This window comes from Onychomys torridus, chromosome 14, assembly GCF_903995425.1.
Source record: "Onychomys torridus chromosome 14, mOncTor1.1, whole genome shotgun sequence".
In the NCBI taxonomy this organism is placed as follows: domain Eukaryota; kingdom Metazoa; phylum Chordata; class Mammalia; order Rodentia; family Cricetidae; genus Onychomys; species Onychomys torridus.
In genome coordinates, this window is record NC_050456.1 from 72,873,320 (window position 1) to 72,887,945 (window position 14,626).

The following is a 14,626-nucleotide window of genomic DNA, read 5'->3' on the forward strand; positions in this document are numbered from 1 at the left end:
TCTTCACATGGTGTACTACTATTCCACAACAAATTGAGATTCTGAAACCAAGCTGCCTACACACACACACACACACACACACACACACACACACACACACACACACACAAAAAAAAAAAAAAAAACTGTCCAAAATAGCAAAAAAGAAAGGAAGGTAAGACAAGGACAGAAAAGAAAGACAGACTACAGGGCTGGAGATGTTACCCAAATGAGTGCCTGCCTAACAGGTTCAATCCCCAGCACTGCATAAACTGTAGGGGCCCAAAACAGCTTGACCACACAACTGCCGTGACAGGCTTAGAAGCCCAGACACAGCTTCTGTGACAGACTTACTGGCAGGCAACACCTGGATCCAGGAAAAGCCATAAGCCAACACTGCCCAGGGATCCACACAGGGATGGGCCAGCATCTAAGGGGAAGTACCAGTCATTCCAAAATGTTCCAACCCTTAGATAAGAGAAGATCACCAGATGTCCCTGAGCCTAGCACACACCTACTTCCCTTTTACAGGTATGCCTACATAAATGTCAGCCAATCAGGGCCCTGAACCCCAGAAAACCCCTCACCCCAACCTCTACTATGATTAAAAACCCTATCCTGGGGCTGGAGAGATGGCTCAAAGGTTAAGAGCACTGGCTGTTCTTCCTGAGGTCCTGAGTTCAAATCCCAGCAACCACATGGTGGCTCACAACTATCAATAATGAGATCTGGTGCCCTCTTCTGGCCTGCAGGTGTACACACAGGCAGAACATTGTATACATAATAAATAAATAAATCTTAAAAAAAAACCCTATCCTGCCTGGGCTCAGAGCTCTCTGCTCTCATGGCTGCGTCAGACAGAGAATCCAAACTTCGAGCTTGAAATAAAGGCTCTTTGCTTTACAGGCAGGATTCAGTCTCCATGGTGGCCTTTTGGGGATCCCTGCGATCTGGGCATAACAAAACCAGGTGTGATGGTCACACCCATAACCCTAGCACTTTGGAGATAGAGACCAAATGAGCAGTTCAAGGTCATCCTTTGCTACATAGCTAGTTGGAAACCAGACTAGAGGACAGGGAGAAGAAAAAGAAGGCGGGGAGTTAGCTCAGTGGCAGAGCACTTGCCTAGCAAGGGCAAGGCCCAGGGTTCGATCTCTCAGCTTAGAGGGGGGGGGGGGAGGGATCCTCCACAACAAGCACTTCTTTTTTTCTTCTCTGTTTTTTTCTTTTCTCTTTTTTTTCTCTTTTTCTTCAAGCACTACTCTTAACTGACACTTTATTATTTTGAAATTGTTTAGAATTCTTCTACTTCACCTTTCGTGGCAAGGAGTGCTTCTGTCAGGGGAACAGGCAGAACATGTCCAACCTATTCTAAGTGTCACACATTTTTAAAAAGGTGACCCAATTAGAGCACTAGAAATGTGACACAGAGTCACAAAACGGGCCACAGCAGAGAGGAAAAGTTGAAAGAGCGAAATTAAATGGAGAGACAATGCCCTTGCTAGAATTTGAAAGCTGGGATTAGCAGGAAAGCACCGCAGGGTGTCCTCAGGCTGAGTTCCAACTTGCTTTCCCATCTTAGGGTGAGTCCCAGCATTTTCCCAGCGAGGACACCAGCACCTCAGTGTGCTATTATGTAAGGAGTCACCGAACAGGACTGGAAATGTGCCTGATGCTCATAGGACCCTCTGTCCTCACACTGTACCTCAACAAAATCATTCAACAGCAAGACTATTTCAGGGCAACCAGAAGCCCGGACTCTGGGAGGCTCAGCATAGCCTGTGGCAAAACCCTCTGTTAGTGAGACACTCGCTGCCTTTTGTGCATGTCTGTTCTACACACTCATCACACTTGGTTCATAAACTGCATGTCCATCTTACCTATGTTCTCTACCACAGGCCTCGGGCCCCCAAGGCAGAGCCCCCACCTCATCCCCCAAGATGGCTGCAGTGTGAAGGGAAGATACATCCTAAATGACCTCCACACCTGAAGCCTAATCTAGGAAGAAATGCCTTCTGTGAAACCCCAAGAAGGCCTTTACCTTCCAATGGCGGCCTTTTGCACAAGTCCCCACACTTGTTTTGGGCAGCTCACAACCTTCTTTAAATCCAGCTCCAGGGAGAGCTGGATGCCTCTGAGGTCTGCTGGCACCTTCCATCACAGGGATATACCCACACCCGAGACACACATATTAAAAATAGAATTAAAATGTTCAAAACAAAACAAGGAGTTGGGGATTTAGCTCAGTGGTAGAGCGCTTGCCTAGCAAGTGCAAGGCCCTGATTTTGGTCCTCAGCTCTGGCAAAAAAAAAAAAAAAAAAAAAAAAAAAAAGAAAGAAAGAAAACAAGCCGGGTGGTGGTGGCACACGCCACCCAGCACTCGGGAGGCAGAGCCAGGCGGATCCCTGTGAATTTGAAGCCAGCCTGGTCTACAGAGCGAGATCGAGGACAGGCACCAAAACCACACAGAGAAACCCTGTCTTGAAAAACAAAAACAAAAACAGCAAAAAAGCTCTTACATGGATTCAAATGAACGCTCTCTGTTTTGGCCCCACAGCACTGAATGAAGAAGTCGCTCATTTTGAAAAGCGAAAGATATTCATTTTGCTGTCGACGGTGATGACATGGGCGAGATCCAAACCTCTGGACCCTGTGAGTGGACTGCTAGCCTTTCCTCACAGTGAGCTGTGTATCCCTACACTCCCGAACCCCACCCCATCTCAAGCATCCCAGTGTTCATCAACTACATTCTCATAGAGGGGAGTGTATTATTTTACACACCACCAAGGCTGGGTGATTTTGTATGTGTTGTTTCATCTTCTGAGACAGCACCTGGTATAGTCCAGGCTGGCCTCAAACTCACGGTATACCCAAGGATGGCATTAATTTCAGATCCTTCTACCTCTGTATCCAGAGAGCTGGGATGATAGCATTCATGGCCATACTCAGTTTTTATGTGGTACTATGACTCAAACCCAGGGCTTTGTGTATGCTTGACAAGCACTCTGCCACCCAGCTACCACCACCAAGAACTTTAAAATGCTGTCTGGTGGGCAATGCTGCTACATGGCAATGCTTTGGTCCAGGCCTGACCATACCTATGATAAGGGTCCAAGAAGGGTATTACATTGGTTACTTCCCTCATTGCTCTGACAAAATATCTAACCGAAGCAGGTAGAGGAAGGTTTGTTTTGGTATTTTTCAAGACAGAGTTTCTTTGTGTAACAGCCCTGGAACTTGCTTTGTAGACCAGGCTGGCCTCAAACTCACAGAAATCTGTCTGCCTCTGCCTCCCGAGTGATGGGACTAAAGGGGTGCTCCACCACTGCCTGGCTGTTTGTTTTTTGAGACAGGGTCTCATATCTACCCTGGCTGGCCGGGAACTGCTGTGCAGACCGGTCTGGCCTTAAACTTACAGGGGTCTGCCTCTGCTTCCCTAGTGCTGAGATTCAGGGTGTGCGCCACCGTGTCTGGCAGGAGTCGATTTATCTTGCCTCACTGAAGGGGTATGAACCATCATGGAATAGAAGGTGTGGCAGAGTGAGAGGTGGCTGGTCCCATTGTGTCTGCCATCAGGAAGCAGAGAGAGCTGAATGCTGGTGCTCAGCTCGTGTTTCTCTCTTTTCCATCCAGTCAGGGAGCCCATTCTGGGGGCTCTTTTCTCCTCAGGTAGTTCTCTGGAAATACTCTCCTAGGTACGCCCTGGCTCTCCCAGATGTTTCCAAATATGGTCAAACTGACAATGTAGATGGGCCGTCACAGTTACAATGGAGCTAAAGTTCTTATGGCCTGATGACACTGTAGCCCTCCTGAAGTCACAGCACAGTGCTCCCCAAGTGTCTGTATGACATGGGTGTGAGTAAGACACCCCCCCCCAGAGCCCAGCTCAGCGAGCCAATTATGGTGACACACATGTCCATCATGACCAAACCCGTGCCTTCTTCCAACACTGCTGCTTCTCGGTGGTCATTTGCTGCTGTTCCGGAGCCTTTGTGCTGTGTGGAGACAATCACACTTGCAACTCTTCAAGGTACAACAGTCAGGGTGAATAGTCCCAGCTCAATCTGAAGAGATGATGATGTTATGGAGGTCAAGACACTCCCCCCCCCCCCCCCACCCCCACCTCCCCTCCCTCCTCCCCGCCAAGGTTGTTCTGCTCTGCCAAGATCAGGTAGTCAAGGCGACCTCAACATAGTCTTTGAATGTCTGCATAAGCAGGTTATAGATGCAAAAAGAAAAAAAGGTCAGTCATATCGTAACAAGAGTAGATGGTCAGGGCTGCATATTTCAGGGTTGGGGTTTTCCTTTTCAGCTAATACACTGTCTTCAACGCTTCGGTTTGTGTCCTCTCAGAAACTCTTTCAGTAATAAACCTCAACAGGGAACCCCGTCTTCCAGGTATCATTTGATGGCTCTGTTGGGACTCTCCAAGATTTCCAGCAACAAGTCTTTCCTTCCCTTTAATGCCGTGAATAGCAGAGAAAATGAACCCATTCCTGCACCCCAGGGCAGGCACACTGTAAGCCTCACAGCTGTCCGGAATGGAGGAGGGAAATGGTGAAGAAAAGGAGCAAAGCCAGGCTGCTTGAGATGAGGCAGCATGGAGGGCAGCCGCCTGGTGGCGGGCACCTAGTGAGGAGGAGGGCTTGGGAGATCAATATGGAAGCCTACGTGTTGATTAGGGAGCTAAGAAAGCATCCCTAGGTTCTGGCTTGCATCTCAAAGAAGAAGAAGAATTAGCAGGCATACCCAGCCAAACCTCAGGGTGGCCTGGACTCGTGGGGACTGCTCTAGAGAGTGAGGACTCTGAAAAGAAAAGCCCCGCTCCTTGGGGTGTCCGCTAGCCAAGTCCTTGACCTTGCCCCGACCTTGCCCCATTAGATTAATCCTTAAGAGAGGAAACAAGGGTTTATCTCCACCTAGTGGTAGATTCTATTCATCACATTGTGAGTTCCTTCCAATTGGCGGCCCAGGGCAGCCTTGTTAAAATGCAAATCAGGGACTGGGGATTTAGCTCAGTGGTAGAGCGCTTGCCTAGCAAGCACAAGGCCCTGGGTTCGGTCCTCAGTTTAAAAAAAAAAAAAAAAAAAAAAGATGTAATTCAGACCTTGCTGCTGGCCTGCGGAGGGGGGGGGGGTGTCAGTCCTGAGCTGGGCGGTGGTGGCTCACACCTTTAATCCCAGCACTCAGGAGGCAGAGCCAGGTGGATCTCTGTGAGTTCGAGGCCTGCCTGGGCTACCAAGTGAGTTCCAGAAAAGGAGCAAAGCTACACAGAAAAAAATAAAAAACAGAGAGAGAGAGAGAGACCTGGTTCAGTGAGCAAAGGTGCTTGCACTGGTGCCTGAGTTTGAATCTTCAGAACCCTATTAAAGCCACACGCTTGAGGGCCCACTAGCTTGGATGCTCGTTAACAAAACAAAAACAAAGAGGCCCTTTCTCAAACCAGGTGGAAGGTGAAAACAGACACCCAGGGTGGAGTTTTTTTGTTTTTTGTTTTGTTTTGTTTTTCAAGACTGGGTTTCTCTGTGTAGTTTTGTGCCTTTCCTGGAACTCACTCTGTGGCCCAGGCTGGCCTCAAACTCAGAGAGATCCGCCTGCCTCTGCCTCCCGAGTGCTGGGATTTCAGGAGTGAGCTACCACCGCCCGGCAATTTTTTGTGTTTTTAGATATCTACTGTTTTAAAATGCAAAGCCCGGGTTGGGGATTTAGCTCAGTGGTAGAGTGCTTGCCTAACAAACACAAGGCCCTGGGTTCGATCCTCAGCTCCAAAAAAAATGCCCAGCCAGGGTGGAGTTTTAACCAGCATAGGCAGGCCATGGCACCTGTGTGTCCACACTCACATGTGAGTACTTACACACATTGAGGATGTGTACACACAGAGACACACAGCGCCACCCTTCTCAATGACATATAACTGTCAGGATCATCTACATTCCTCAACATGGCCCACAGCCCTGACCATCTGGCTCCTGCCTTCATCTTCTTCCTGTTCCCACCTTGGCTCCAGTCACGTGGCTCAAACTCATTCTGCAGCCGAGGATGACTTTGAATTCCTGATCCTCCTGCCTCTGCCTCTCTATACAGGGATTTCCATACCTGGCCCTTTTCTTCCATTTTGTAATTCACTCCACATATAGAGCCAGCCGAATAGATTGTGACATGACTTTATGTCCTTAACTGCGTCCTGTAGTTCCCCACAGGGTCCATTTTAAAGTTGAGAGCATATCCTCCCCTCTGCTGAGAACTCTGTGAGAGTCTCTTCTTAACTGAACAAATTTGCAGATGTGGTGTACTGGCATAGAAAATGTCATCCGCGGGCTCAGGAGATGGCTCAGCTGTTAAATGGCTGGACAACAGAAGATACCCACACACATTAATCTGAATGCCTGCCAACACACACACACACACACACACACACACACACACACACACACACACGAGGAGGGGGGGCAGGGGGAACCACCTTGCTGTTCATATTTAATAGTTTTTTGTATCACGATAGTAGGTTTCTCCCCTGACACAGTAAACCAGATCAAGCTGAATTGAAAAAGTAAAAGAACAGGTTTATTTGAGCAAAGCAACTCCCGGGTGAGTCCTCCAGTGCCAGAGATCAAGGCAGGAGAAGTCACACACCCAAACTAAAGCAGAGAGGTTATATAGCATGTAAGCAAGGGATGATGATGTGTCTGCTACAAGCTGGGTTTGTTCCCAAGCATGGTCGAAACATGAATGCTTTAGGTGGGCATTTGGGCTGCTGGCAACTTCGGGGTAGGAGCAGCTGCAGCCGCTGAGAATGCAGACTGGGCTTTTGGGCACCTTTTCTTTGTTGGAGAGTCTCTGAGAGGGCAGGGTTTGGAAAGAGAGAGATGGGGCTTCTCAGACCCTGCAGGAGTGAGCTGGAGGTTCCAGTCAAACAATGTTTACATGCCACATAACTCCTACATTGTCTATTTTTATTATTTGTTTTTTTAGAATATGGAAATTTGGGGGCAGTGGTGGTGCACACCTTTAATCCGAGCACTCGGGAGGCAGAGGCAGGCAGATCTCTGTGAGTTTGAGGCCAGCCTGGTTTACAAAGTGAGTTCCAGGAAAGGTGCAAAGCTACACGGAGTAACCCTGTCTCGAAAAACCAAGAAAAAAAAAAAAAAAAGAATGTGGAAATTTGTATGTTTGTTGGCATATTTAGTTTTGGTTTTTAGAGACAGGGTTTCTCTGTGTATTCGTAGCCATCCTGGAACTCGCTCTGTAGCCCAGGCTGGCCTCAGACTCAAAGATCCACTTGCCTCTGCCTCTCAAGTGCTGGGATTAAAAGCAGTCACCACTATGCCTGCTGTGGGTTTTTGTTTGTTTTTAAATTCCTGAATGTCCTTGATCACTGGGTAAATTTCAGCCTCCATCGACTGTACCATATATGTTTTTTTTTTCCCTTCACATTTTGAGATTAGGACTTATTATATAGCCCAGGCTAGCCTGGAACTCACAGAGATCTGTCTGCCTCCCAAGTGCTGAGAATGAAGGCATGCACCACCGCTGCCTGCCCATCTTCTCTGGTAATAATTCATTTCTTGTCCTGAATTAGTTCCTTTCTTAGTTTACAGACACAGCATAGTTTAGAGGTTTCATACACTCTGGTTACTGCAGCCACAGAAGGTTTAAGGGCTTCCAGGAACCAGGTTTGTAACTATAAATTCAAAGTGGTGTTGTTGCATGTGTTAGTGTAAGACAATCATGGTGGTCCATGCCTGTAATCCCAGGACTGAGGAGGTGGAGGTGTTAAACCTGAAAATTCGAGGAGAAAGACCAAATCCCCAATTGTCCAGTTGAGGTAAGCTTATTGAATACTGACCAGGAAGATGGACAGGTTCATACCATGGACTCCCAGAGAACAGTATTGAATTATTTTAGTCAGGTGCTCTTAAAGGCCCAACCCACAAGGCTTCCCTTCGAGGTCTTTGCTTCCCATTGTCATCCAATCAGGGGCAAGCATACATCGTGTTGTACATCCTATCTAGTACCTCCCACCTACAGTCATCAAGCACATCCTGTGCACTTGGGGCAACCAACTTTGTTTATTGAAATGAACACATGTGACCTGTTAACGTACATGAACAACAGCCCCCAGCACTCCAGGAAATTATCTGTCCTTAGGCAAGCAAGGGTTACAAGTTAACTTTAGCACTTACTAGAGACAGGGGGATCAGAAGTTCAGGGTAAACTCCCTTTGGGTACTTATCCAATGCAAAGCCAGCCTGGGCAACCTGAGGCCCTACGTCAAAAAACAAACAAGAGGCCTCCAGTTTGTTAGTATACACAGCCTTGTGGTTTAGAGCTAGCTGTCCTGCTAACATTCAATATGCAGCTGTAACCAACAGAAAGACTGATTTCTAGGTAATGCCCCAAAGCCAGATCGCATCTGTTACCAGAGCGCACTGCCATGCCCATGATTTCCTTTGGTGTCTGCAGTTGAACCTGAACCATCAAGAGGGCCCACCACAGGTCTTGTTTTCATTTGTTTTGAGGTCACATCAAGGTGACTGTCCTGCTCATCCCAAAGCACAACCCAGACAAAATGAGCAAGACCCACCCCACACAGGCCTGGAGGCCCAGCACTATGTTTTTTAACGGCTATTTTTTGTTTCAGTTGGCACATCATAATTGCATGTGTCTGTGGAGTACATTTTTTTTAAATGAGTTTTACAGAGTCCTTGGTATGTCCCAAACAGAAAACTTTTATCACTTTCTTATGTGGGGCCCCTCAGTGTCCTCTGTGCAAGCTATCTGGACATTTGGGTTTCATTCTTGGGAACCTGTAGTTGGAAGGTTCTCCAGTCCCACCCGGCCCTGCGGTCCCGCAGCCACTTATAAAATAATCACTCAGAGGCTTCATATTATTTACAAACTATATGGTCTATGACAGGCCTCTTGCTAGCTAGCACTCTATAATCCATGTTTTGCCACATGTTCCATGGCTTACCAGTTTGCTGGCATGTTGTTCCTTGGGCAGCAGGCTGGCGTCTCCCCTGCCTCTCTCCTTTTCCTCCCCATCTCTTTCCTTGACTTCCTGCCTGGCTATAACCTGACTCACCATAGGCCAGAGCAGCTTCTTTATTAACCAATCATAGCAACACATATTCACAGGATGCAGAAAGACATCCCACAGCAGGAACCAGATAGTGTTGAGCATCTATTGAACAGGGAAGCATCCTTTGGCTCTGGAGCACTAGATTTGCACCTTGTGTCTCCTTTAGGACGACACTGAGGTCCCCTTCACAGAAGAGGATTACCGGAGAAGAAAGCATCACCCTAACTTCCTGGACCACATCAATGCTGAAAAGATGGTTCTCAAATTTGGAAAAACTGTAAGTCTGGACACATAGAACACTGTGGGGTAGGAATGGTTCTTTGTGAGGGGGTGTACCTGGGCAACTTTCTCCTCTGCATACTCAGCCCTGCTCCCTTTCCAGGGCTGTTTTGCTTGCCCAGAACACATCACAACACTGTAAACACCATGGTTTAGTTCCTCATACATCCTCAAGGTCTTGGCTTCAGGTTCAGCAATGCATTCCATCCTTATTGATTCTCTGGCCCAGATTATGATTCAGCTCACTGACCCTGTGTTGGGCCCCCAGCTAAACTCAGACTCTCTCCCACCAAGGGATCTGGGCAAATAATTCATTTGGAATGGGAAGAAAGGGACCACACATTCTTGGTTCCTAGAATCTGTCCCAATGTTTTGCTTCAAATAGCTCTGAAAAAAATGCAATATTAACCCCTCTTAAAAATAAAGAGATGGGATTAGGGATTTAGCTTAGTGGTAGAGTGCTTGCCTAGCAAGCGCAAGGCTCTGGGTTCAGGTCTCAGCTCAGGGGAAAAAATTTTTTTTAAAAAATAAATAAATAAATCAACAAAGAAACAAGCTGGGCAGTGGTGTCGCACAGCTTTAATCCCAGCACTTGGGAGGCAGAGGCAGGTGGATCTCTGAGAGTTTGAGACCAGCCTGGTCTACAGAGTGAGTTCCAGGATAACCAGGGCTACACAGTGAGACTCTTATGTGTCCACTTTAGAATTCTGTGAGGCAGATACTGCTGTCATCATCCCCATTTAATTTACACGGACGGATTCCCAAACCAAGGTTACAAAGTGATGAGCGATGACAGCTCTGAAGCGCCACCTTGTGGTGTCATAAGATATAACAACCAAGGATTTCCAAAGTCCAGTTCTGTCCCTGAAGAATCCCATTGATTTGAGGAAGGTGGTACAAACACCATGAGCATGAGGTAGCTAGAAAAACAACAAGCTGGGTGGCACATGCCTTTAATCCCAGCACTCGGGAGGCAGAGGGCAGGCGGATCTCTGTGAGGCCAGCCTGGTCTATAGAGGGAGATCCAGGACAGAACTACACAGAGAAACCCTGTCTCAGAAAAAAAAAAAAGAAAGAGAGAGAGAGGGAAAGGAAGAGAGAAAGAATCCAGCATTCAGGAGGCTGAGGCAGGAGGATGGTGCATTAAGACTAGTCTGAGCTACAAAGTGAAACCTCCTACTCAAAAACAAACAGATCCAAATTGGCTGGCGACACATGGTTTTAATTCCAGCACTTGAGAGGCAAAGACAGGTGGCATTCTTTGAGTTTGAGGCCAGCCTGGTCTCCACAGCAAGTTCCAGGCCAGCGAGGAATACACAGTAGGACCCAGTCTCAAGACATACAGAATGGAAGAGGATTAGAAATCCTAGTTCAACTTTGGTGGCAGAGGGATGCTGGGGATTGGGCCGAGCCCTCATACATGCTAGGCAGTGCTCTATCAATGAGACATATCGTCAGGATATAAAAGGAGTATATTAGGTATCTAAATGTCTTCCAGCTTCAAATTCTGTTATTTTGTTAAAACTTTAACCCTGTCAATCACTCACATGTCTCACTCACTAAATGAGAATGTCTAATCACACACACACACACACACACACACACACACACACACACACACAAGTGCCTGGTAGTCTCAAGGGGAGCGATAGTGTCTTCTTCACACCCTTGTTTAATTATATTTATTTATCTATTTTATTTTTGGTTTTTGGTTTTTTTCAAGACAGGATTTCTCTGGGTAGCCCTGGCTGTCCTGAAACTCACTCTGTAGACCAGGCTGGCCTCAAATTCACAGAGATCTGCCTGCCTCTGCCTCCTGGGTGCTGGAATTAAAAGCGTGGGCTACACCTTCTGCCTTCTTTCAGGTTTTTTGAGACAGGATCTTACCCTGTAGCCCAGGCTGGCCTGGAACATTCTAGGCAGACCTTAAACTTGTGACTGTCCTCTACCTCCCAAGTAAATTCTGGGATTACGGTCATAAACTGTGTCCAACAAGGATGGCGACTGCTTCTTCTCTTCTCTTCCTCCTCCACTATGTCCTCTTCCTTTTCCGCCTCCTTCTCCCCCTCCATTTTTTTTAATGTGTGCACATTCTCAAGTAAGAATAAATTCCCAGTATGATTAAGCAAAGAGTTTAGAAATTCTGCTCTAAGCTGGGGCATCCTGGACAGTCTGTAAATGAAAGTTTCAGTAGGGGTCAGGTTTTGAAGACTGAGCACTTGTTAGCATTCTTGATAACCTGGGGTCCATCCCCAACTCTGGAAAGAAATATGTTAGGGAACTGAAACTTTTAGAAGTCACTGTATCTTTTGTACTTGAACCTCATGTCGGCAATCCAGAAAACAAAACAAAACAAAACAACCATCCCAACCATTCATTGCACAAGACTCTCTGGGCTTTGAAAATTTTGTTTTGGAATGTTTTTCAGTGTCTTGATGAGACACCCAGGCTAATCTGTCCACTGTGTGGGGCCAAGTGATCCTCCCACCTTGGCCTGCAGAGCAGCTGGGACTTCAGGCATGTTCCACCAAGCGGAGCTTGGTTGCAACTAAGTATCTTCAATGCCACAGTGACTGCTCTGGGCAAAGTGAAGCGTCCATGTCAACCTAAAGCCTCGTATGTGTTATGCCCAGATCGCAGGGACCCCCCAAAAGACCACCATGGAGACCATGTGTAAAAGCAAAGAGCCTTTTATTTCAAGCTCTAGAGCTTGGTCCCTCTGTCTGTCCAACGCAGCGGTGAGAGCAGTGAGCCCTGAGCTAAGGTGGGACAGAGTTCTTATCATAGCAGAGGTTGGGGTGAGGGTATCTGTAAAACAAAAATAGGTGTATGCTGGACTCAGGGACATCTGGCCACCTTATCTAATGGTTGGAATGTTTGGGATGTCAGGTACTTCCTCATCCCTGGGTGGATCCCTGGGTGGTATCAGCTTAAGGTTTTTCCTGGATTTGGGTGTTGCCTGCCAGTAAACCTGCCACAGAAGCTGTGTCCAGGCCCCTAAGCCTGTCATGGCTGCTGGGTGGTCAAGCTATTTTGGGGCCCCTTTACGGTATGGAGATCTAGTAAAGAGCCTGGGCCGTGTGCTTGCCCTACATGTACAAAGCCTTCAGTTTGATCCTCAGCACCACAGGGACTAGGCATGGTGCTACACACCTGTAATCCCAGCACTCAAGAGTAGAGGTCATCTTCAGCTATATAGAGTTCAAGGCCAGCCTGGGCTACTTGAGACCCTGTCTGAAAACAAAACAAACAATGTCCCCACCTGGTCCTGAGCTTCACAGGGACGAAACTACTTGGATAAATAATCGGAGATCCTTCTAGAAGGACCTGTTTTCATAGCTCCCCTTCCTCTTGGTGCTAGCGTAGAGTTTGTAGATGTTATTCTCACAAATAACAACTTTGATTCAGTTTAGTTACCAGTTCGCATTACATTTCAGTGGTGGTTGGAAACATTTCTGAATTGTATGGAGTTGTGTGTTCCCCTGTAGGGACCCTGGTTCTGTCCTAAGCAGTACCTTTGCAGCCCAGAGGACTTGAAGGAGCCCGTGACCGTGTCTGGTTTAGTTATTAAGTCTAGTTCTAGTTCAAGATGAGTAATGGTTTATCAATTCTGTCTATTTTTTTTTTTTAATCCATTTTAGGGCAAAAAGTTTGCAACTTACGTAGTTGCTTCAGGACTTCAGTATGGAGTGGAAGGAGGGATCCTGCACGCCTTTTTTAAGGTCTGGCTTTTCTTTCTTTCTTTCTTTCTTTTTTAATGCCAGATGCCATTTATTGAAGGAGGGAGGAGGTCTTGAATACAGGCTTACAGCACAATGGGAGAACCCCGGAGGGCAGAAGTTCACTAGCAATGTGTTTTACAATCCTGCATCTAAGCTGTTAACGCCTATTATGCAGGATACACAGACAAGGAACTTCCCTTAAGCTTTCAGGAGGGTAGAACCTGGCAGGGAATTAGCATAGAGAGAATATCAAGGTCAAGGTCAGCAAGCAAGGCAACAGTTACCCAAAACAGGGGCCAGGGTCCTACAGGTTCCCCCCTTTACTAAAAAATGAGCTTCTGACTTAGGTTGCGTGGGACATCAGCAAGTCACCTTACCTCTCATGGAGACACCTGCCCAGGCCACACAGGCGCTCTGTCTTAGGTTGGTGAGAGCCCCCCAGGCATTACCCAGCTCTGAATACTCATCATACAGGCTCAGTCATGTGTGAGCTGCAGAGTTAACTGCTGCCAAAGATCTCTATGTAGCACTGGGCTGCAATCTGTGTGTTCGACACTGAAAAGATAAGGTCTGGCTTTTCAATGACTATGAGAACTCTTTTGTTGTTGTTATTGTTATTAATTTAAATTTAATTTCACTTTCAAGTTAGCTTACAAGGTAGCAGTTTCCTCACCCCATATCCCTCATCCTCACTTAAGACCTAAGACTCTGTGGGTTCTTTGTTGTTGTTTGATTTACTATTATTATTCTACGTGTCTGTATAACATATGTGTTGGGGCTTGCACATGCCTCAGCTCCAGTGTGGGGATCAGAGGACCACTTTGTGGAGTGACTGTGCCACAGGTGTTTACCTGCTGAGCCATCTCATCAGCCCGCTGTGTGTATCTCAAAGTGTTGTACAAGGCAGGTGTGATAGGAGTCAGCAGGCAGGAGGGCTGAGAGTTTGAGGCCAGCCTAGGATATAAGGTGAAACCCTGTCACAGGAAAGGAGGGGAGAGGAAGAGAGGAGGGGAGGGGAGGGAAGGAAAGGGGTGGGTTCAATTCCCAGTGTGTGGTGGAAGGAGAGAACCAATTCCCACAGATTAGCCTGATTTCCACACTTGTACTTTGTCACACATTTTTCCCCCCCCTCTCTCTCTCATGTGTATACACACACAATAAAAAAAATTTTTTTTAATGTAAGGAGAAAGTTCATAAGCAGATCTGGCTGTCTTCACAAATTTGCTTTATTGAGGTAAAAGGTGAAAAAGTTAAAAAAAACAGTCAAGGAGGAGATGCAGCCCGGATCTCTGCTATGATCTTGGAGGCAGTCAGCATAGAGGCATCTAAACCACGGGCCTGGCTACCTCCCCTGGAATAGCCGCCTGGACAAGGGAAGAGGATTGGGAATGGAGTCTGAGGACACAGAGAAATGGGAGAGAGGACCCAGGAGGGAAATGGGAAAAGATCGAACACGGTGAAGATCCATCCAGAAATAAAAGTTTCCTGTTGGCTCACGTATTGCAGGTCATTAAGATGAGGTCTAACAGTTGACAAGTAGATCCTTATGGGGCCAGGAGGACAA

General features: G+C 47.0%; 1 protein-coding gene across 1 annotated transcript in view; it reads left to right on the forward strand.

Moving 5' to 3' along the window:
- Ak7 (adenylate kinase 7) overlaps nucleotides 1-14,626 on the forward strand; it is an 80,220-nt gene that overhangs the window by 16,909 nt on the left and 48,685 nt on the right. The window contains exons 4-6 of the mRNA XM_036206314.1: nucleotides 2,537-2,631; nucleotides 9,228-9,338; nucleotides 12,982-13,062. Coding sequence (XP_036062207.1) covers nucleotides 2,537-2,631; nucleotides 9,228-9,338; nucleotides 12,982-13,062 — 287 coding nt within the window. The remainder of the gene's footprint in view (nucleotides 1-2,536; nucleotides 2,632-9,227; nucleotides 9,339-12,981; nucleotides 13,063-14,626) is intronic.